The sequence below is a fragment of the Urocitellus parryii genome, chromosome 3 (assembly GCF_045843805.1).
Source record: "Urocitellus parryii isolate mUroPar1 chromosome 3, mUroPar1.hap1, whole genome shotgun sequence".
Taxonomy (NCBI): Eukaryota; Metazoa; Chordata; class Mammalia; order Rodentia; family Sciuridae; genus Urocitellus; species Urocitellus parryii.
Genome location: NC_135533.1, coordinates 12263038 through 12285264, shown reverse-complemented (window position 1 = coordinate 12285264; position 22227 = coordinate 12263038). Strand labels below are relative to the sequence as shown.

Below are 22227 nucleotides of genomic sequence, written 5' to 3'. Positions count from 1 at the left end.
TGATACTTTCTCTATATTAATGTAGTAATCCTCATAAGAACTATGCAAGCTAAGCTACCTGTTATATTTCCTACTTTGCTGGTGGGAAAACTAAGGACACAAAGGTATAGGGGACTTGGTAAAAAGCACACAGGAAGCATCAGGAAGCACTGGAATTCTCAGATGTCAGGTTCTGTGGAAGGGTATGCATGCCTTGACTCACTCAGTCCTCAAAGGCAGCATGATGAATGTTGTGCTGTAGCTTTCACCCTGCCAGAAGCTTAGAGAAGTCAACATTGTTTCCAGAGTCCCATAGCTGTTGACTGGTTGATGTCCTCAACTGGGACCTCTTAAACATAATAAATAGGGGAGACAGTTTGAACTCTATCAAATTCAAGACTAAATTCCAGGAGTATACAGAATTTTGAAAATTACAAGAAATAGGTTCTTGGAACAAGAATGACTAGAACTGATGGCGGAAGGACACAAGTACCAAGAGTTACTGATTCTCAAGGCAAGATAGCCTCTAGTTGTAGAAAGTACCTGGATTGTACACCTATAGCATAAGTCTCAAGTTGCCTACCAGGACATTTTTCCATTTGAGCAAATTATCACTCTTGAAGTTGCTTCTCATCTTTTTGTTTGGTTTGGTTTATTTTTGTTTGAAATTTTGCTACTATAAAAACAACATAGTCAAAAGCAGTTTCCCTGCCCTGACACTGTTCACATTTTGGGCCAGATATTATCTGTATTAAAACTAGAGCATCCTTAAAAATAAGCTTTGAGAAGTGACTAAGGTTCCATGTGAAGTCACATACATATTTACATATATGGTCATATGTGATTACATATATATCTGTAATTGTATGTACATATTAGTCTCTCTGGATTGTTGGGATAATGTTAGAGGGATTATGTAAACATAGTGAGTCTTGTGGAAAGAATTTGTGCCTCAAGGTTAGAAGACTACATCAGTTAATGGGAAAGAGTGTGAATTATCTTATTCTTAGGATTTGGGAAGTTGTAAAAAATATATTGAGAAACAAAGGGGTCATTGAGTACAGTGATTCCCTACCAGTATCTGGAAATCTCATTCACAGAATAGAAACTAAAGGTGAATAGACAGAGCTATTTACAACAAATCAATATCTCTAAAACCAGACTTATTTATATGTATCCCTTTAACAGATTGACATTGTAAAATGAATTTTGAAGTAAAACTGAAATTAAACTGACAGTAAATATTTGTATATAAAAAATTTAAAATTTTACTTGCTAGAAAAGATGAGAATGGTTTTAAAATAATGAATTGAATAAGTTCTCTAGGAAAAAAGTCATGTATTTGTTTTAATAAAGCAAATTTTCTTAGATGAACTAATCTTAAATACTTATTGAGGTTTATGATTCAAGGGAAAAATAACAATTAGATTATGAAGTATACCTAGTTGAAATAAAGTAACATCTTCCCAATCTGTATATTCTAGAAGAAAAGAAATATATGTTCATATTTATATACAATATATATATTGACATAAGTAGCTAAGCTTATAAGTAGAGATATTACTTCATTTAAAGTAGCTATAATTTGTTATAACTGTAAAGTTGAGAGTTAAGAATTATCTTCTCCAAGATAAAATATATATCCATTACTAGAATCAGACACAGCAAATAAAAACCTTTGTTCCTATGCAGTTGCCCCTAATCTCAGTTTGCTACCTCTCTGCATTTTTCTATGTGCTAAATAGCCACTATGTATCTCTGGATCTCACTGAATCATGAATTAGGCTTTTATATGTAAGTGGTTTCCGTGGACTATTCCACGTGGCTCTTTAAAGCGCAGGGTTTTTAAAAATACTTTTAAAATATACTTTATTTCATTAGGCTTTAGCAGAAGTAGGCTTTCCAATCATGCATCCCTTTTCCAGTGTCCTTCTGCTCACTTATGTGTCCTGATTAGCCTCACATTCTGTTGACATCTTGTCTGCTTACTTATCAGCATGAATCTTCCAGGAGGACATGTTGACACTCTATGTATTGCTATTATATCCTTAGTGCATACAAAAGAGCCAAGAATCTCACAGGTCCCCAATAAGTATTTAATGGGCACATGACTGATTAATGAATATACTATTTTTTTCTCCACTGAAGCATACACCATATTTATCCAGTCCTCTATGTTTATTGGAGTTTCTGATTCTCCAGGGTTAGGTAGATAATGCATCAGTAAACATGTGATTACTCCAGTGCATATTGTACTTAATTTTTTTTTAACCTGACTTTCTCTCTGTGACTCTCTTAACTCAATCTGATTAATCAAAGAATAGTCCCATCAAATCTGAGCTTTGTAAAGGGATTCAGGATCCACAGGTTAGATTTTAAAAGAATATTGCCTCTATACTGAACATGTACAAATATATCCTTCTTGTCATTATTCCCTAACAAGATAGAAATACGACTGTTTACATTTCCATTGTGCTAGTGTTATGGTTTGGTTATGAGGTGACCCCTCAAAGTCCACGTGTGAGACATACAAGAATGTTCAGAGGTGAATTATGAGAGTTGTATTCTAATCAGTGGATTAATCCAATTGAATGGATTCATTGGGTGGTGACTGTAGGTAGAGTATGATTTCCGAGTAGGTCACTGGGGTGTGCCTTCGGGGGGTTCATATTTGTCCTGGTGCCTCACTCTCTCTGCTCCCTTGCTGTCATAAAGTGAGTAACACTCTTCCACCACCATCTTCCACTACGATGTTCTGCCTCACCTCAGGCACAGAGCTGTGGAGTTGGTGGAGACCAAGAACTGAACTTCTGAAACCATGAACCAAAATAAACTTTTCCTCTCTACATTGATCTTGTCAGGTCTTTTGGTCACAAAGATGAAAGAAAGACTGACTAACACAATTAGGTGCCACAAATAATCTAGAGATAATATTAAGATATACACAGGTTATACACAAAACTACCTCATTTTTTTATACAAAGGAATCAAGGATCTGCAGATTTTGCTGAATGTGGGGAATCCCAGAACCAATTCCTCACAGTTGCCAAGGGATGACTGAACCAAGAAGGTTATGTTTGTTGCAGAAGGAAAAGTCCACCCCTGGCTCTGAGGCTCTGTCATGTAACTTATTATAGTTTCATTGTTTTATTTGATCCATGGTTCAGTTAATGAATCACTGTAAAATGTCCTCAGTGGATTACAGGAGGGAAGATTTCAAATAAACTTTCTGCAAACAACTTTATCCTTCTCCCTAGATGTACAGATAAGGGAGATTGTACATCTAGAGGCATTTTGTGATGAGAAGTTTTTATCCTTAGGCGAAAAAGCTGATGAAAGCACAGGGCAGAGATGGAAATAAGGTAATGGCATTTTTTTTTTAAGTTGCTGAATTCAGCCACCCATGAGGCGCTCCTGCTCCTGGGCTTCCTTTGTGCATTTCTAAAGAAGTTTTGAAGGGGATAATACTGGAACTGCATGCTTCCTGTGTGGTAAGATCGCATTTTAAATTCTGTACCAAGTGTGTATTTTAATAGAAAGAATTGCTAAGACATAAGTCCAGAGAGAAAGAGCATAAGAATCCACATTTTGGTAGAAATTCACAAATTGTGAAGAGTTAGTTTTTAAACAAAGCAAGAGACTGAAAATGACAAGCAGAGGTACGGAAATGTGCTACTGAATGACCTCGAGAACCAATGATTTGTCTGGCCTTGCCTCACCTTCCTTGGGCCTGCCCGGAGTCCCCCTCATTAATGCACCTCACCTGTTTTGTGAGGAGTCTGAACCTCCCTTACCTGAGCTGTAAGGTAATAGTGGTTTGGTGGTGGTGATGGGAAGGACCAGGGAACCTTACACTCTGTTGTTTCTAGAGAGAATCCTGAGATGTTTAGTGAAGGTCCATCTAAAGCTGCTTATTTAAAGAGACGTTTTATGCCTAAGTGTCCTTCAACAAATGAATGGATAAAGAAAATGTGGTATATATACATAATGGAATATTAGTCGGCTATAAAGAAAAATGAAATCATGGCATTTGCCATAAATGGATGGATCTGGAGACTATCTACGCAAAGTGAAATAAACCAATCCCCCCAAAAAGCAAAGGCCAAATTTCTCAATTTCTTTCTGGTTTGCAGACGGTAACTCACAATAAGGGTGGGGGAAGGAAGAAGAGAAATTCACTGTATTAGACAAAGGAGAGTGAAGGGAAGGGAGGGGGAACAGGAATAGGAAGGATAGTAGAATGAACTGGACATAACTTCCTTATGTTCATATATGAATACAAGACCAATATAATTCCACATCATGTGGAAGGCATTTCATGTCATTCTAGTGGTTGTCACAAGGTAATATTGAGAACTTAGGGACTATCCCCTCAATTTTGTCATACAGAGTTATAAAAGTTTGGAAAGCAGGTCGTGAGCACAGGTTTCTTCGTGTAGTCCCCTCTCCTGAGATGCCGAGTGCAGACTGCCCGTTTGTGTCCCCGTGAAGTTCACATGTTGAAGCCTTCACCTCTGATGAGATGGCACTAGAGGGTGGGGCTGTTAGAAGACAACAGGAGGGTAGAACCACCAGGAGGTGATTTATGGATTTAACGGGAGGCTGAAGGTACATCAGCAAACCAGGAGGCCAGCCCTCCCCAGACATTAGCCTGTTCGTGCCTTGGCTGTTACCAGTGTCCAGAATGGTAAGGAATAGAGCAGTGTGTAAGGCACATGGGCTGTGGTATTTTTGTTCAGCAGGGAGACTTTGTTCTGAGCTGAGACACTGCTTTTTCACCTCTCTCTAAATCTGCATTTTCTCCATTCTGTCCTGCTCTGTGCATTCCAATGTGCCTATGCTCAGAGCCCATTATGTCTTTTCAATTGTCCCAGAACAGATCTGCATGAGATTCCTCTGCAGAGACTCCCATTGGAAACCTCCTCTGGATGATCTGTGGGTAAATAAAGATGTGGGGGAGAGCTGGTGGGGAACTAAGGCAGTGTGTGGGGGGTGTGCTCTCAGGGAGGGAGGAAGAGGAGGGATCAACTTCTAGTCCTAAGACCTTTATCTCAGGGGAATACATGTATTTTCTGAAAACTTCTCTGCATTTGTACTTTCTTTTGTCTAGAGTTGAAATTAATACCTAAACAGGGCTGAGACTTGAGGGATGGGTGGTAGGAGTGGGGCTCAGATAGTCTTCAGAGGCCATGCTTGATACAGTAATAAACATCCAGTTGGAATAAAAGATCTTGGGGAATGGGAACATTTATGTAGGTGAATACTTGGAAAATATAGAAAAATGAAGATATTTTTAGTATTTTGCATGTAGAACTTCCCTAGGTAGGCTTACAAATCTTCATTTGCAATGTAGAAGAAACAAAGAAAACTTGTGTCACTGCAGCAGCAGCAATGCATGGACACAGTGGGGCTTCACGGTGGCATTACTGTGAACTGTTTAGATGACTTAGGGCAATAGATATTAATTTTGTGCATATTAGTGTCATTTTCTCTGAGTTTGAAAACGATTAAACAAAAAAATAAGGCAAGAACAAAGGTATATTGTTAAATCTTAAACCAACATTTTCTGAAATATTGATAAGAATTCTTATAGTTATTTACTAAAAGTTTGATGATAACAGCGAATTTGTTTATATTTATATCCTGAGTGTCTCATATAGATCCTTCAATAGAATAGGTTCCCAGTACATTTAGTTTCATTAAATTGATGAATGACTAAATAAACTTTCAGTATCTCTCCATGAAGGAAGCTCCAGTGTCTATTCACATTTTTACTTTGAGGCAAGTTTAAGAAAAATTCATTAATACCAAGAAGGATCATTCATAGACAGTTAAGGTGCAGAATAATATGTTTTATTTAGTTACGGGTTCCAGACACTTAAGAAACTTGAAATTTAGAATGGCAGGTGGATCATGAAGATAGAAAGGTGTTTAGTTGGCAGCAATGGTCTCTTGAATCCAGTCCAGGTAGTTGCAGACCTTGGTGTAGACACCTGGTTTGCCTTTCAGAGCACAGCCCAAGCCCCAGGACACAATACCCTGGAGCTCACCATTGCAGACCACGGGGCCACCAGAGTCACCCTGGGCAAGAGGAAAAGACAGTCAGAGCTCTTGTTCATGCCCAGAGGCAACAGTGGGCTCCAAAACATTTCTCCATGATCCAGGTGGTATACTTTTATCCAACCCCTAATATTCTATATGATATACCTTTTCTCCTCCTGAAAATGCAACCCTCAATCTCTTCCTATATCCCTATTATTCTTCCTCCTTACTCATAGCCCCTCCTCTTTCCTAGGTAGCACCATAGGGCCAAGAAATCCTGAGGACTATACAGATCAAATGTGGTACCACTTGTCTTGCTCCTTTTTACAAAGGTTGCATTCCACCATGTGCCTCCTGAGAAGGGCACTTGATGACCTGTTTGCACACCAGTTTCTAGGTATCAGTTTTACCCTCTTTTACGCTACTCATCATTACCACAAAAAGAAAACTATAATTTATCTCAAAGCTGCTGTTCCAATCTCACAATCAGCCGCATGGACTCCACAGTCCTGTGCGTTTCATAGAAGGAGAAACATGGTGGAGAAGAGAGACTTATCTGGATGAAGCAGGAGCATGAGAAACTCACCTGGCAGGAGTCCTTTCCCCCCTCCAGGAAGCCCAGGCAGAACATGTTGTCAGTGACCTTGCCTGGGTAGGAATTGTGGCAAGCAGTGTCAGAGAGCACAGGGGCGTCCAGACACTGCAGGAGGGAAGGATATTTGACTGTGGAAAGCAAGAGTGAAAATGGACCATTATTCACAGGGTTCCCTGATTCCATTATATTTCCTCTCTTTCACAGTATTACTCTTCAGTGTTCCAAGAAGCCAGTGACTTGTAATATGTGGGAACATTTTGCATAGGTTGTCCACAAAGTTCTAATCAAGTGATTCTTTCTTTGACAGGAGCATCACTGGCCACAGATGTCAAGTACAGAGACTGTTTCTAGAGAAGGTGTATACTTTCAGCAGTAAGAAATTATAAATGTCTTTGTTTTATTTCTCTCTTGTTTTCTTTACATCTCTGCACAAATCTAGAAATATTTTAGATGAGTACCTTGACATTTTTATTGTCAAGTAATCTTTCTTCATCTTCTCCATGTTCTCAGGAAAGAACTTTTACAGATTTCATTTAGCATCATATAGGAGTACCTATATCCAAAGCTATGCTTAGGCAACCTTGCCTTGAGTGAAGATTTAGACTAACTGACCCTCCAGTGACCTCAAGCCTGGTGCTTGTTTCCAGTTATCATACCTCCAAAGCTCAGGGTGTTGCCCCAGCCAGACACGAGGCACTGAGTCCCAGTGGATGGACAGGATGTGGGCAGAGAGACTGTAGACACTCGAGCGCTGAAGGTGGCGGGGGATGCCAGTTTGATCAGCATGATGTCGTTATTTAAGGTGTCTTTATGAAAGTTGGGGTGCCGGATGATCTTGGCTGCCTGAATGAACTGCTCATCTCCCTCAAGGACGTCAATGTCATGTTCTCCCAGACGCACTTGGAGTCGGCTGCATTAAACATGACAAGTGACCTAAGTATCCAATCAGAGCTTCTCCTTCTCCAATCCCCAATCGTGACCATGAACACAAAAGCATCCCCATCAAGCATTTGTTCACACAGGGGACTGTGCCCTTAAGGCAGCATGTGGACCACCACATATGCTGCAGGTTAGAGAGGTCTTTATGCCAGTATCAGTATCATTGTGCTACAATAGGAAGGTCTAGTAATTGGAAATATGACCCCAAGTAAAGAGTTGGATATGGTAATGAGATTGGTGGCACTTTCCATATTTACCCACTTTGGAATCACTGAGTAACACAGAAGAGGCTGGAAGACTCAAAGACAGCAGGATTTTAAGGGAATAGAGTGTGTTATGCTTGTTTGTATCCTGTACTGGAATTATGATGCCTCTCATCACCTCCATGTGCCATTTCTTCCTGGTTAAGCTGTGATGGAGAGGACCAGGTTTGACTCCTGGTACTTCACCAGCCACTCTGTCCCCTCCACATCTTTAATACCAGCAGTTAGAAATACATCAGGAAACTTCCAGAGTACTGCTCCATAGGAGACCCTCAACCTGTTGTACAATGCTGAGTGGGTCATCAGGACTCAGAACCTGAATCCTGTATTTAACAAGAATAACTACTCTTATGCTTCCCGGGTGGAGGATAAACTCGTCTTAGCACTTGGGAATGTGAAGTCAGGTTACTTACGACTTGTAGCAGTGAGCTGCAGTCAGCACCCACTGGTCACTGATGAGGGAGCCTCCACATAAATGGTAGCCCACGTTTAGTGACACCTGGTAGGGCAGGGAATTCTTTGCACAGGTATAGCCTCCCACAATCTTGTCATCATCAGGAATGGGGAGAGCAACTGATAATAAAAAAGTTGGAAACTCACAGTCAAACAGATCCATCTTGCAATTCCTACTCCACCAGGAAGATTTTTTAGACTAACCAGAAAAGAGATGACAGAGTTCTCTTTTCTCACACAATTGAGAGAAGGAGGTTTAAGGATTTCTAAAAAAAAAAATGTATTATTCTGTACTTTTGACACACACCCTTCTTGTTCACTACCATGAAGCATATAAGTTTTCATAAGTGCATTAAATGTGATATGCTGTGTTTTCAAAATATTCATCCTCCCCCAACACACACACACACAACTTCACACATGGGCACTTGTGAATTCAAGAGAGATCATTCCCTTTACACAATAAGTAATTGATCACCAGGGTTGAAGTTATAAAATCATGTTTACATAAAACTGTATTTGGAATCATGTAAATTGATAGGAATCTTTGCAGTAATATTACTGTTGTGTGTTTGGTCAATAGGATGTTGGTTTCGCATAGCTCTCTCAATCGGGTAACATAAAAAAAGGAAAAAAAAAAAACTTTTAGAAGTCAAGTGAGAATATTCCTAGAACATTGTACTTTGCTTCTCCCAATTTGTTGCCTTGGATCTAACTAATATTCTATTAAATCATTTTATTTTTTTTTTTTTTTTATTGGTCGTTCATAACATTACATAGTTCTTAATACATCATATTACACGGTTTGATTCAAGTGGATTATGAACTCCCCCTTTTACCCCGTATACAAATTGCTGTATCACATCAGTTACCCTTCCATTGATTGACATATTGCCTTTCTAGTGTCTGATGTATTCTGCTGTCTGTCCTATTCTCTACTATCCCCCCTCCCCTCCCCTTCCCTCCCCTCCCCCCCTCCCCTTTTCTCTCTCTACCCCTTTTACTGTAAATCATTTCTTCCATTTGTATTATCTTGTCTTACCCCTCCATTCCTCTTATATGACATTTTGTATAACCCTGAGGATCGCCTTCCATTTCCATGCACTTTCCCTTCTCACTCCCTTTCCCTCCCACCTCTCATCCCTGTTTAATGTAAATATTCTTCTCAAGCTCTTCGTCCCCACCCTGTCCTTGTTAACTCCCCTTATATCAAAGGAGTCATTTGGTATTTGTTTTTTAAAGATTGACTAGCTTCACTTAGCATAATCTGCTCTAATGCCATCCATTTCCCTCCAAATTCTATGATTTTGTCATTTTTTAATGCAGAATAATACTCCATTGTATATAAATGCCACATTTTTTTTATCCATTCATCTATTGAAGGGCATCTAGGCTGGTTCCACAGTCTTGCTATCATGAATTGAGCTGCTATGAACATCGATGTAGCAGTGTCCCTGTAGCATGCTCTTGTTAGGGCTTTAGGGAATAGACCGAGAAGGGGAATAGCTGGGTCAAATGGTGGTTCCATTCCCAGCTTTCCGAGAAATCTCCATACTGCTTTCCAAATTGGCTGCACCAATTTGCAGTCCCACCAGCAATGAACAAGAGTGCCCTTTTCCCCGCATCCTCTCCAGCACTTATTGTTGTTTGACTTCCTAATGGCTGCCAGACTTACTGGAGTGAGATGGTATCTTAGGGTAGTTTTGATTTGCATTTCTCTGACTGCTAGCGATGGTGAGCATTTTTTCATGTACTTGTTGATTGATTGTATGTCCTCCTCTGAGAAGTGTCTGTTCAGGTCCTTGGCCCACTTATTGATTGGATTATTTGTTATCTTATTGTCTAATTTTTTGAGTTCTTTGTATATTCTGGTTATTAGGGCTCTATCTGAAGTGTGTGGAGTAAAGATTTGTTCCCAGGATGTAGGCTCCCTGTTTATCTCTCTTATTGTTTCTTTTGCTGAGAAAAAACTTTTTAGTTTGAGTAAGTCCCATTTGTTGATTCTATTTGTTAACTCTAGCGCTATGGGTGTCCTATTGAGGAATTTGGAGCCCGATCCCACAGCGTGTAGATCATAACCAACTTTTTCTTCTATCAGATGCCGTGTCTCTGATTTAATATCAAGCTCCTTGATCCATTTTGAGTTAACTTTTGTGCACGGCGAGAGATAGGGATTCAGATTCATTTTGGTGCAAATGGATTTCCAGTTTTCCCAGCACCATTTGTTGAAGATGCTATCCTTCCTCCATTGCATGCTTTTAGCCCCTTTATCAAATATAAGATAGTTGTAGTTTTGTGGATTGGTTACTGTGTCCTCTATTCTGTACCATTGGTCGACCCGCCTGTTTTGGTACCAGTACCATGCTGTTTTTGTTACTATTGCTCTGTAGTATAGTTTGAGATCTGGAATCGCTATACCGCCTGATTCACACTTCCTGCTTAGTATTGTTTTTGCTATTCTGGGTCTTTTATTATTCCATATGAATTTCATGATTCTTTTATCTATTTCTACAAGATATGCTGTTGGGATTTTGATTGGCATTGCATTGAACTTATAGAGAACTTTTGGTAATATCGCCATTTTGATGATGTTAGTTCTGCCTATCCATGAGCAGGGTATATTTTTCCATCTTCTAAGGTCTTCTTCTATGTCTTTCTTTAGGGTTCTGTAATTTTCATTGTATAAATCTTTCACCTCTTTTGTTAGGTTGATTCCCAAGTATTTTATTTTTTGGGGGGATATTGTGAATGGAGTAGTTGTCCTCATTTCCGTTTCAGAGGATTTGTCGCTGATATACAGGAATGCCTTTGATTTATGCGTGTTGATCTTATATCCTGCCACTTTGCTGAATTCATTTATTAGCTCTAATAGCTTCTTTGTAGACCCTTTTGGGTCTGCTAGGTATAGAATCATATCATCTGCAAATAGTGATAATTTAAGTTCTTCTTTTCCTATTTTTATGCCTTTAATTTCTTTTGTCTGTCTAATTGCTCTAGCCAGTGTTTCGAGGACTATGTTGAACAGAAGTGGTGAGAGAGGGCATCCCTGTCTTGTACCAGATCTTAGAGGGAATGCCTTCAATTTTTCTCCATTCAGAATGATGCTGGCCTGTGGCTTATCATAGATTGCTTTTACAATGTTGAGGTATGATCCTGTTATCCCTAATTTTTCTAGCGTTTTGAACATAAAGGGATGCTGTACTTTGTCGAATGCTTTTTCTGCATCTATTGAGATGATCATATGGTTCTTATTTTTAAGTCTGTTGATGTGGTGGATAACATTTATTGATTTCCGTATATTAAACCAGCCTTGCATCCCAGGGATGAATCCTACTTGATCATGATGTATAATTTTTTTGATATGTATTTGAATCCGATTCGCCAGAATTTTATTGAGGATTTTTGCGTCAAGGTTCATTAGAGATATTGGTCTGTAATTTTCCTTCTTTGACGTGTCTTTGTCTGGTTTCGGAATCAGGGTGATGTTGGCCTCGTAGAATGAATTTGGAAGTTCTCCCTCTTTTTCTATTTCCTGAAATAGCTTGAAAAGTATTGGTGTTAGTTCCTCTTTAAAGGTTTTGTAAAACTCTGCTGTATACCCATCCGGTCCTGGGCTTTTTTAGTTGGTAGTCTTTTGATGGTTTCTTCTATTTCCTCTATTGTTATTGGTCTGTTTAGGTTGTCTATATCCTCCTGGCTCAATCTGGGCAGATCATAGGACTCAAGGAATTTATCTATGCCTTCAGTATCTTCTTTTTTATTGGAGTATAAGGATTCAAAGTAATTTCTGATTATCTTCTGTATTTCTGAAGTGTCTGTTGTGATATTGCCTTTTTCATCCCGTATGCTAGTAATTTGGGTTCTCTCTCTTCTTCTCTTCGTTAGCATGGCTAAGGGTCTGTCAATTTTATTTATTTTTTCAAAGAACCAGCTTTTAGTTTTGTCAATTTTTTCAATTGTTTCTTTTGTTTCAATTTCATTAATTTCAGCTCTGATTTTAATTATTTCTTGCCTTCTACTTCTTTTGCTGTTGTTTTGCTCTTCTTTTTCTAGGATTTTGAGATGAAGTATGAGATCATTTATTTGTTGGTTTTTTCTTTTTTTGAGGAATGAACTCCAAGCAATGAATTTTCCTCTTAGAACTGCTTTCAATGTGTCCCATAGATTCCGATATGTTGTGTCTGTGTTTTCATTTAACTCTAGGAATTTTTTAATTTCCTCCTTGATGTCTTCTAAAACCCATTGATCACTCAGCAACCTATTGTTCATTCTCCAGGTGATGCTTGATTTTTCCTTTCTTCTTTTATCATTGATTTTCAGTTTCATTCCATTATGATCAGATAAGATGCATGGTATTATCTCTACCCCTTTGTATTGTCTAAGAGTTGCCCTGTGACATAGTATATGGTCTATTTTTGAGAAGGTTCCATGTGCTGCTGAGAAAAAAGTGTAGCTACTTGATGTTGGGTGGTATAGTCTATATATGTCAATTAAGTCTAGGTTGTTAATTGTGTTATTGAGTTCTATAGTTTCCTTATTTAACTTTTGTTTGGAAGATCTGTCCAGTGGTGAGAGAGGTGTGTTGAAGTCTCCCATGATTATTGTATGTTGGTCTATTAGACTCTTGAACTTGAGAAGAGTTTGCTTGATGAACACAGCTGCACCATTATTTGGGGCATATATATTTATGATTGTTATGTCTTGTTGGTGTATGGTTCCCTTGAGCAGTATGAAGTGTCCTTCTATATCCCTTTTGATTAGCTTTGGCTTGAAATCTATTTTATTAGATATGAGTATGGACACTCCTGCTTGTTTCCGAGGTCCATATGAGTGATATGATTTTTCCCAACCTTTCACCTTCAGACTATGTATATCTTTTCCTATCAAATGCGTCTCCTGTAGACAGCATATTGTTGGGTCTTGTTTTTTGATCCATTCTACTAGCCTGTGTCTCTTAATTGGTGAGTTTAAGCCATTAACATTTAGGGTTATTATTGAGATATGGTTTGTTCTTCTATCCATATTTGTTTATTGATGTTACTAAACCTGATTTGTTATCCTCTTTGACTACTTTCCCCCCTTTACTGTCCTACCTCCCATTGTTGGTTTTCAAAGTTATTTTCCATTTCCTCTTCCTGTAATGTTTTGCCAAGGATTTTTTGAAGAGATGGTTTTCTAGCTGCGAATTCTTTTAACTTTTGTTTATCGTGGAAGGTTTTAATTTCATCTTCTAATCTGAAGCTTAATTTCGCCGGATACACGATTCTTGGTTGGAACCCATTTTCTTTCAGTGTTTGAAATATGTTATTCCAGGATCTTCTAGCTTTCAGAGTCTGTGTTGAGAGATCAGCTGTTATCCTGATTGGTTTACCCCTAAATGTAATCTGCTTTCTTTCTCTTGCAGCTTTTAAAATTCTCTCCTTATTCTGTATGTTGGACATTTTCATTATAATGTGTCTAGGTGTGGATCTCTTAAGATTTTGCACATTCGGCGTCCTGTAGGCTTCTAGGATTTGGGATTCTGTCTCATTCTTCAAGTCTGGGAAGTTTTCTCGTATTATTTCACTGAAAAGACTTTTTATTCCTTTGGTTTGGAGCTCTGTGCCTTCCTGTATCCCAATGACTCTTAAATTTGGTCTTTTGATATTATCCCATAATTCTTGGATGTTCTGCTCATGGTTTCTTAGCAGACTTGCTGAGCTGTCTATGTTCTTTTCCAGTTGAAATACTTTGTCTTCATTGTCTGATGTTCTCTCTTCTAAGTGATCTACTCTGCTGGTAGTATTCTCAATTGAGTTTTTAAGTTGGTTTATAGCTTCCTGCATTTCTAGAATTTCTATTTGTTTGTTTTTTATTACCTCTATCTCCCTGTGAAATTGATCTTTTACTTCCTGGATTTGTTTGTCAATGTGATCTTTCATTGTCTGATTTTGCTGTCTCATGTCTTCCTTGAGACTCCAGATCATCTGAAGCATATAAATCCTGATGTCTTTATCTGACATTCCATCTGTTGCAGCTATTACCTCTTCTAAAGTTGAGTTGACCTGCATTGCTTGTGGTCCTTTCTTTCCTTGTCTTTTCATACTGCTGACGTTTCTTTCTGCTTGGTGCCACTGTTGTGTTTTTGAAATTTACCCCCTATTTATTAATGTTGCTCTTGTATAGTTGGGAAGTCTCCCTTGCAGGGCGGGTATTGGCTGTGCTCCTCCTCTAATTATGGTGGTCTGTCTACCCCGCTGATCGGTCGCAGGTCTGCCCCCGCTGCGGGCACGGGTGGTGGCTTTGCTCTGCCCCCACTCCAATTGTGGTAACTTAACTACCACGCCCTGGGATCGTTGGTCCTGATCTGGATGTGGGTGGCGGCTCAGCTGGGCCCCCCGCTCCAATTGGTGTGACGAGTCTACCGCGCTGGCAGACCTCTAGGCCGGTGGGTCGCAGTTCTGCACAGCCCCCACTCCCAATGGGGGTACCTAACTACCTCTCCAACGGGTCGCTGAGCCCCCTCCGGACCCGGGCGGCGACCCTGCTCCACCCCCACTCCAACCAGTGTGACGCGACTGCCTCGGTGTTACGTGTCCACCCCGCTGGCAAGCTACCTGGCCTGTCTTGCCAGTTGGCGGCAGGTCTGCCTGCCCTGCTTGCTCGGATGGCAGCTCCGCACAGCCCCTACTCCAAATGAGGTTACTTGGCTGCTGCGCCGCGGAATCGCTGGTCCTATTCTATGCGTGGGCGGCTGCTCTCTTCAGCCCCAGCTGCGTTTGGGGTGTCATGGCACCACGCCGGCGGGTCACTTGGACTGCTCTGGGCGCAGGAGGAAGATCCACTCTGTCCCTACAACACCCCGCCGGACCCTGATTGAGAAGCAGTCACCGCCGGTTCCCTAGCCTTGGGCCAAAGCAGCTTAGGTAGCCGGAACCCCGCCTCTCCGATCTGATACACTCTCCGCTGGGAGCTGGCTCCAGGGACCGACGCCACGGGTTTCCCAGCCCCAGGCCAAAACTGTTCCGGGAGTCAGAACCCAGTCGCCCCAAGCTCAGCGCACGCTCCACTTGGAGCTGGCCTCCGCCGGCAGTCTCCGCAGTTTCCTCAGACCTGGGCCAGGTTAGCCCCGGGAACCCGAATCCAGCTGCTCAGTGCCCGGCGCACGCCTTGCCAGGCACGAGCCTCTAGGAGTATTCTCCACAAGAACCCCCGCCCCGAGCCTGAGCAGAAAATCTGTCTGCTAGAAGCAGGCAAATACCAGCCTGTTATCACCTGTTCGTAGTTGAATGGGCTGAGATCAGTAGAACACGGGGATGATTACATCATCTCTCCGAAATTATTAAATCATTTTAGATAGCAAGCACATTTATATAGAGGATAGACACCTACTGATTGGTTTGTTAAAAAGACTCACCAGCAGCTCCCAAGATGGCAAGGAAGATGAAGATCTTCATGGTTCCTCACTGGGTCTGGACTCGGAATGGGATGAAGGCTTTTTATCCTCAGGTATTTATACCTCCAGTTTGTCATTGACAGACATGGCCACAGGTGATTTCACTGGGAAAAAAATGATTTCACTGGAAACTCACATATCTCATTTTAGATTGACTCTGTGAAACATGGAAGGTGATTAAGCATCAATGTTAAACAACATCAATTTTCCAGACATTTATGGGAATGGAAGTCATAGACCCACCTGGTAGGAACCGTTCTCCATAATAGGAAAATAAGTTGGAGTGAAGTCATAGGTCAGAGCTCCAGGCTTCTGCATTCCCACACAAAAAGTAAGGTAATTGGTTGTTTTAAATATGTACTTTTTCCTAAGGACTATCTGGAGCCTTGAACCTTTGTTGCTTAATTCATATTGGCTCTTGCACACACTCACATTTTGTCTTATATTAGTTCTCATCTTGTATATCCATGTTAACTTTTCATTATTAGAAGGAACAATGTGTTCTCTGAGAAATGGATTTATTTTAATTCCAAGTAAAATAAACTAATCCTCCAAAACCAAAGGCTGAATATTTTCTCTGATATATAGATGTTCATTCACAATTAATTTTGGGTGGCAGTTAGGGAAGAATAGAGTTACTTTAGATTAGGTAATTTGTTCATCTTTGAAAAATTAATAGGAAAAAAGGGAAAGTAAAACATGATAACAAGTTACTATATTTCAAGGGTATACTCATCCCCCATATCTGTGGTTTATCTTTTCAGGTTTAAGTTACTCAGGGTCAACCATAACCTAAACATGCTCAATGGGATATTCTAGAAAAAATGTTTTAATAAATTTTAAGTAACATTCAGTTCATTATATTGCATATTTCTTTATTTTTTCAATACAGGTAGTTGTTTATTTCTTACTGCACCTAGTTTATAAATTAACCTTTATCATGGGTAAAAATGTATGTGAAAACATTATATATAGAAATTAGTACTACAGGTAGTTTCAAGACTTGGAATATGCTCCTCCTGTTAAGAGGGCACCACTGTATTCTAATTTAATAATCTTCATAACTACCATATGCAATATCTGTTAACAGACCCCATTTACAGATGGATCAGTAAAGGCACCATAGATATAAGGAACTTTTACAAAATCACACAGCAAGCCCACAGTAGAATGATACCAGAGGAAATATGGCTTCTAAGTTTGTGTTCTTTCGAGGCAAGGAATCTTGGCTTAGTTTAATGCCAGTGCAGGGAATGTTTCCTGGGGGGGGCACTGAAGGGGTGTCCATGTGCCAACTCTATCAGAGATACCATTATGAATGTTGTACGATAATTCTCATCATTTTGGAAACTGAAATGAGAGTCTTAGAGAAGCCAAACACTTATTCCATAATTTCATAGCTCTTGTGGTAAATTCAAAGTAGAGAGTCAATCAGTCTCATCTCAGGACCAATTTCCTCAATGGTAATGCCATAATGCCACATCTAGCTGGGCACAGTAGTCAGATTCTACACCTCTACAGAAATATAAAACCACCTATCAGGACAGTATTTCTGCTTGAGTAAATTATCACTCTTGGGGTTATTTCTGTATATGTTTGTTTTATTTTCATTTGATACTATCTGCATGAGGACATCATAGTCAAAGGCACAGTTTCTTAACCTTGACTCTGTTGACATTTGCAGTCAGATGCTATCCCTATTTAAGCTATGACCATTACGGTTTTGATGTGAGGTGTTCCTGGAAAAGCTCATGATAGACAATGCAGGAATGTTCAAAAGTAAAATGGTCCCATAATGAGAGCTAACCTAGTCAGTGTATTAATCCATTTGATGGATTATCAACTTGAACAGACTGAATGGTGGTAACTGTAGGCAGGTGGGACGTGACTGGAAGAAGTAGGTCACTGGGACCACACTCTTGGGCAGCATATATGTTTCCCTTGGTGCTGTCTCCCTCTGCTTCCCATCTGTCCTGAGCTGAGCAGCCTTCCTCCGCCCTGACATTCCACCATGAGGTTCTGCCTCACCGTAGGCCCAGAGCAATGGAGACGGCTAACTGTGGACTGAGAACTCTGGACTGGAAACCATGATTCCAGATAAACTTGCCCTCCTCTAGTTGTTATTTTCAGGTATTTTGGTCATGGTGATGAAAAGCTGTGTCCCATAATAATAACCCTAAAAATAAGCTCTGTTATGTGTCTAAGGTTTCATCTTTGACTCATATATATATACACACACATTCACAAGGGACATAAAGAATAGTGTGCAAGGTTATATATCAAGAACCAATTAGCTTTGTTGAATAATTTTTTTTTGCCTCAGTATGAGAAAAATAGTTCATTAATTAAGAAAATAATGAGGTGGCATTCTGTTGGTGTTGGAAACATGGGGGGAAAATTGAGCAACAAAGGAACCACAGTTGTTATTTTCAGGTATTTTGGTCATGGTGATGAAAAGCTGTGTCCCATAATAATAACCCTAAAAATAAGCTCTGTTATGTGTCTAAGGTTTCATCTTTGACTCATATATATATACACACACATTCACAAGGGACATAAAGAATAGTGTGCAAGGTTATATATCAAGAACCAATTAGCTTTGTTGAATAATTTTTTTGCCTCAGTATGAGAAAAATAGTTCATTAATTAAGAAAATAATGAGGTGGCATTCTGTTGGTGTTGGAAACATGGGGGGAAAATTGAGCAACAAAGGAACCACTGAAACTATGATTCCCAGCAGAGGGATGAATATCCTATAACCTACTTGAAATAGGAACTGAATGTGAATAAACTGAGCTGTTGAAGAGTAAATGAGTATCTCTAAACTGAAGACGTTTGTATTTGTATCCTTTCGATATATTACAGTCTTAATTGAATTTGAACAGCAAGTCTAAAACATTACTGTGACAGAAAACATTTACATTTAAACCATTTAGAAGTTATTGTCATAGAAGATAAGAATGGTCTACACTAAAATAATAAAACTTGTTAGATTTTTAAGGGAAAAGAGGCTTATATTGGTCTTATTAAAGAAAATTTTCTCAGATAAAATGATCTTGATATTTATTTCTTCTTTCTGTGATACTAAAACGAGGTTTTGAAGCTCATCCCTTGGAACATCTGAGAGAGAAACATGTTGGAGAAAGAAAGACTTCATCCACTGATCAAAGAAAGGAGAAGCGAGGGCTCTTGCTCATAGAAGTTTCTCAACTCCAGTGTTGAGGGGTTACAGGTACAGATAAGAATGAGTGGGGTAGGTGGGCAGAGAAATAGTCCTGTCTTTTCAGGAATAGACAGAGCTCTTCCAGGACCTTGGGTATCACTTCTTTTCACTCCTTTCAGGACATGGAGTCAGGACATGGTCATGGGATCTGGTCATTGTCTTTAACCTTGAGGAAGGAGAGAAAGAGATGGATCTGAATAACACTAAGGCAAATTACCCTTGTACTTTAATTTTGGACAAAATGTTTCCCAAGTGATCGACATGTCTACATGCAGAGCTGAGGAGAATCTGACCTAACGGGTTAAAGCAGCAAAGATAACAGACACAAAATGAAACAGATGCCAGGCAATTTTATGCTGCTATTGTCCCCAAAGGACAGCTTCAGCCCCGGTGAAGAGTGAGTTTCAGCAAAAACAGCCTGCACATTCCTGGAAGTTAACCTAGGCAACTGCTGTCATCATAATCCACACACCAGAGAGGTTATCTACAAGTTAGTGGGAAATTCATAGAATATTTCCCAGAAGCTAAACTTCTGAGGATAGCTATGACTTCAAAATATATAGCTATAAGTCTCTAATTAAAGAGTTAACTACTCCAAATCCCCAGGAATAAGAGATGAATATATATATATCTTTTGCTGTAATTAGATAAGTTGAAAACTTTATGCGGTTGCCCCTACTCTCAGATTGTGGCCTTTTTGCATTTCCTTACATTCTCTATGAATACCATCTGCCTCTCACTGGATCTTACTGAATCATGAATTCGAGATTTATTTATAGTCAATATGCTTCCATGAACTCCTCTCACTCTTTCAAATGGCTCTTCATTTTAAACTGCAGTAGGCTTTGATAGATCTTGGATAACTTTCTTTGATTATGTATTAAAGTCTGATTCCCCATCAGGCATCCCTTTATCCAGTTTTTTTTTTTTTTGGTTAAAATATCAGTTTTTCTAATTAGTTATACATGACAGTTGAATGCACTGGTTCATAGTACACAAATGGAGCATAATTTTTCATAACTCTGGCTTTAAATGAACTAGAGTCACACCATGGTTGCAATTATACATGTACCAAGGTTAATAATACCATCTAATTCCATCATCTTTTCTATCCCGTTGCCCCCTCCCATCAGTTGGCCCCTCCCAACCCTTCACTCCCCTTCACCTAATTCAAAGTTCCTACTTTCATCCCCCCCTCATTATGGATCAGCATGTATTTGTCAGAAAAAGCATTTGGCCCTTATTTTTTTGGGGGGGGGGATTGGCTTATTTCGCTTTGTATGATATTCTCCACCTCCATCCATTTATCTGCAAATGCCATAATTTTATTCTCTTTTAATGCTGAATAATATTCACTTTTACATATTTATCACAGTTTCTTTACCAATTCATCTATTGAAGGGCATCTAGGTTGCTTCCACAGTTTAGCTATTGTGAATTAAGCTGCTATAAATTTTGGTGTGTCTGCAGTATGCTGTTTTTAAGTCCTTTGGGTATAGACCGAGGAGTGGAATAGCTGGGTCAAATGGTGGCTCCATTCCAAGATTTCTAAGGAATCTCCATACTGCTTTCTAGATTGTTTGCACCAATTTGCTGTCTCACCTGCAAGGCAAGAGTTTGCCTTTTCCCCACATTCTTGCCAACACTTTTTGTTGCTTGTATCCTAGATAACCACCAATCTGACTAGAGTGAGATACAATCTAAGAGTAATTTTGATTCGCATTACTCTAATTATTAGAGATGTTGAACATTTTTTATGTACTTGTTGATTGATTATCTTCTTTGAGAAGTGTCTGCTTAGTTCCTTAGCTCATTTATTGATTGGATTATTTGGGGGTTTTGGGTATTAAATTTTGAGTTCTTTGTTTATCCTGGTGATTAGTGCTCTATCTGATGTTTGTGGTAAATATTTTCACCAATCTGTAGACTCTCTCTTCAAATAATTAATTGTTTCTTTTTTCGAGAAGAAGCTTTTTAGTACGAACTCATCCCAGTTATTGATTCTTAGTTTTCCTTCTTGCTCTTTTGGGGTTTTGTTGAAAAAAATCAGATCCTAGCCCAACATGATGAAGATTTGGGCCTACTTTTTCTTCTAGTAGGTGCATGGTCTTTGGTCTAATTCCTAGGTCCTTGAACCATTTAGAGTGGAGTTTTGCGCATGGTGAGAGGATAGGGGTGTAATTTTATTTTACCACATATGAATTTCTAGTTTCTCCAGCAACATTTGTTGAAAAGGCTCTCTTTTCTCCAATGCACATTTTTGTCACCTTTGACTAGTATGAGATAACATATTTATGTGAATTTGTGTCTGTGTTCTCTATTCCACAACTCTATTTTGGTGCCAATACCATGTCATTTTTGTTACTATAGCTCTGTAGTGAAGTTTAAGTTCTGGTATTGTGATGCCACCTGCTTCCATCTCCTTGCTAAGGATTGCTTTGGATATTCTGGGTCTCTTATTTTGCAGATGAATTTGATAATTGATTTTTATATTTCTAGAAGGAATGCCATTGGGATTTTGACTGGAATTGCATTAAATCTGTATAACACACCTTTGGTAGTATGGTCATTTTGACAATAGAGTAATTCTGCCTATCCTAGAACAAAGGAGATCTTTCCATCTTCTAAGGTCTTTTTAAGTTTCTTTATTTAGTTTTCTGTGGTTTTTGTTGTAGATTTCTTTCACCTCTTTTGTTAGGTTGATGTTCAAGTCTTTTGTCTTTTGAGGGTATTGTAAATGGGGTAGTTTGTTTAATGTCTCTTTTATAGGGTTCATCACTGATGAACAGAAAGGCATTTGATTTATGAGTGTTGATGTTATATACTGCTACTTTGCTGAATTTATTTATTAGTTCTTGAAGTTTTCTGGTAGAAATTTTTGATTGTCTAAAATTGTAGAATCATGTTGTTGGAAAACAGTGATAGTTGAGGTTCTTCTTTTCCTATTCATATCACTTTAATTTCTTTGTCTGTCGAATTGCTCTGTCAAGCATTTCAATGACAATGTTAAATAGAAGTGATGAAAGAGGGCAATCCTACCTTGTTTCAGTTTTGAAAGGGAATGTTTTCAATTTTTCTTTGTTTAGAGTGATGGTGGCCTTTGCCTTAGCATAAAGAGCATTTACAATGTTGTGATATGTTCCTATCTTCCCTGGGTGTTCTATGTTTTGAACATGAAGGGGTGCTGTATTTTGTCAAATGCTTTTTCTACATCTATTGAGATGATCATACTATTCTTACCTTTTAGCCTATTGATGTGATGAATTACATTTATTGATTTCTGTGTGTTGAATCAAAT

At 39.1% G+C, this 22227-nt stretch overlaps 1 protein-coding gene across 2 annotated transcripts; it reads right to left on the bottom strand.

Moving 5' to 3' along the window:
• Positions 1-5910: 5910 nt before the first annotated feature.
• LOC113199672 (cationic trypsin-3-like) lies at positions 5911-15707 on the bottom strand. 2 transcript variants are annotated; one of them, XM_026412714.2, is made up of 5 exons: positions 15668-15707; positions 8232-8391; positions 7273-7526; positions 6608-6744; positions 5911-6060 (listed from the first exon to the last, which is right to left on the bottom strand). In XM_026412714.2, exons 1-5 carry the CDS (start codon positions 15705-15707, stop codon positions 5911-5913), a joined length of 741 nt encoding a protein of 246 aa, XP_026268499.2. The 2 variants fall into 2 exon arrangements, with proteins under 2 accessions (XP_026268499.2, XP_077652805.1); XM_077796679.1 differs by having other exon boundaries at positions 8235-8391.
• Between the last annotated feature and the right edge of the window lie 6520 nt (positions 15708-22227).

Bases quoted from the DNA above. Each gene is read 5' to 3' on its own strand.
- LOC113199672 (XM_026412714.2), bottom strand. From the start codon at position 15,707: ATGAAGATCTTCATCTTCCTTGCCATCTTGGGAGCTGCTG. The intron at 7,527-8,231 runs GTAAGTAACCTG...TGTTTAATGCAG, and splicing joins GCAGCTCACTGCTACAAGTC to CCGACTCCAAGTGCGTCTGG. The intron at 6,061-6,607 runs GTGAGTTTCTCA...CCTCTTGCCCAG, and splicing joins GGGGAAAGGACTCCTGCCAG to GGTGACTCTGGTGGCCCCGT.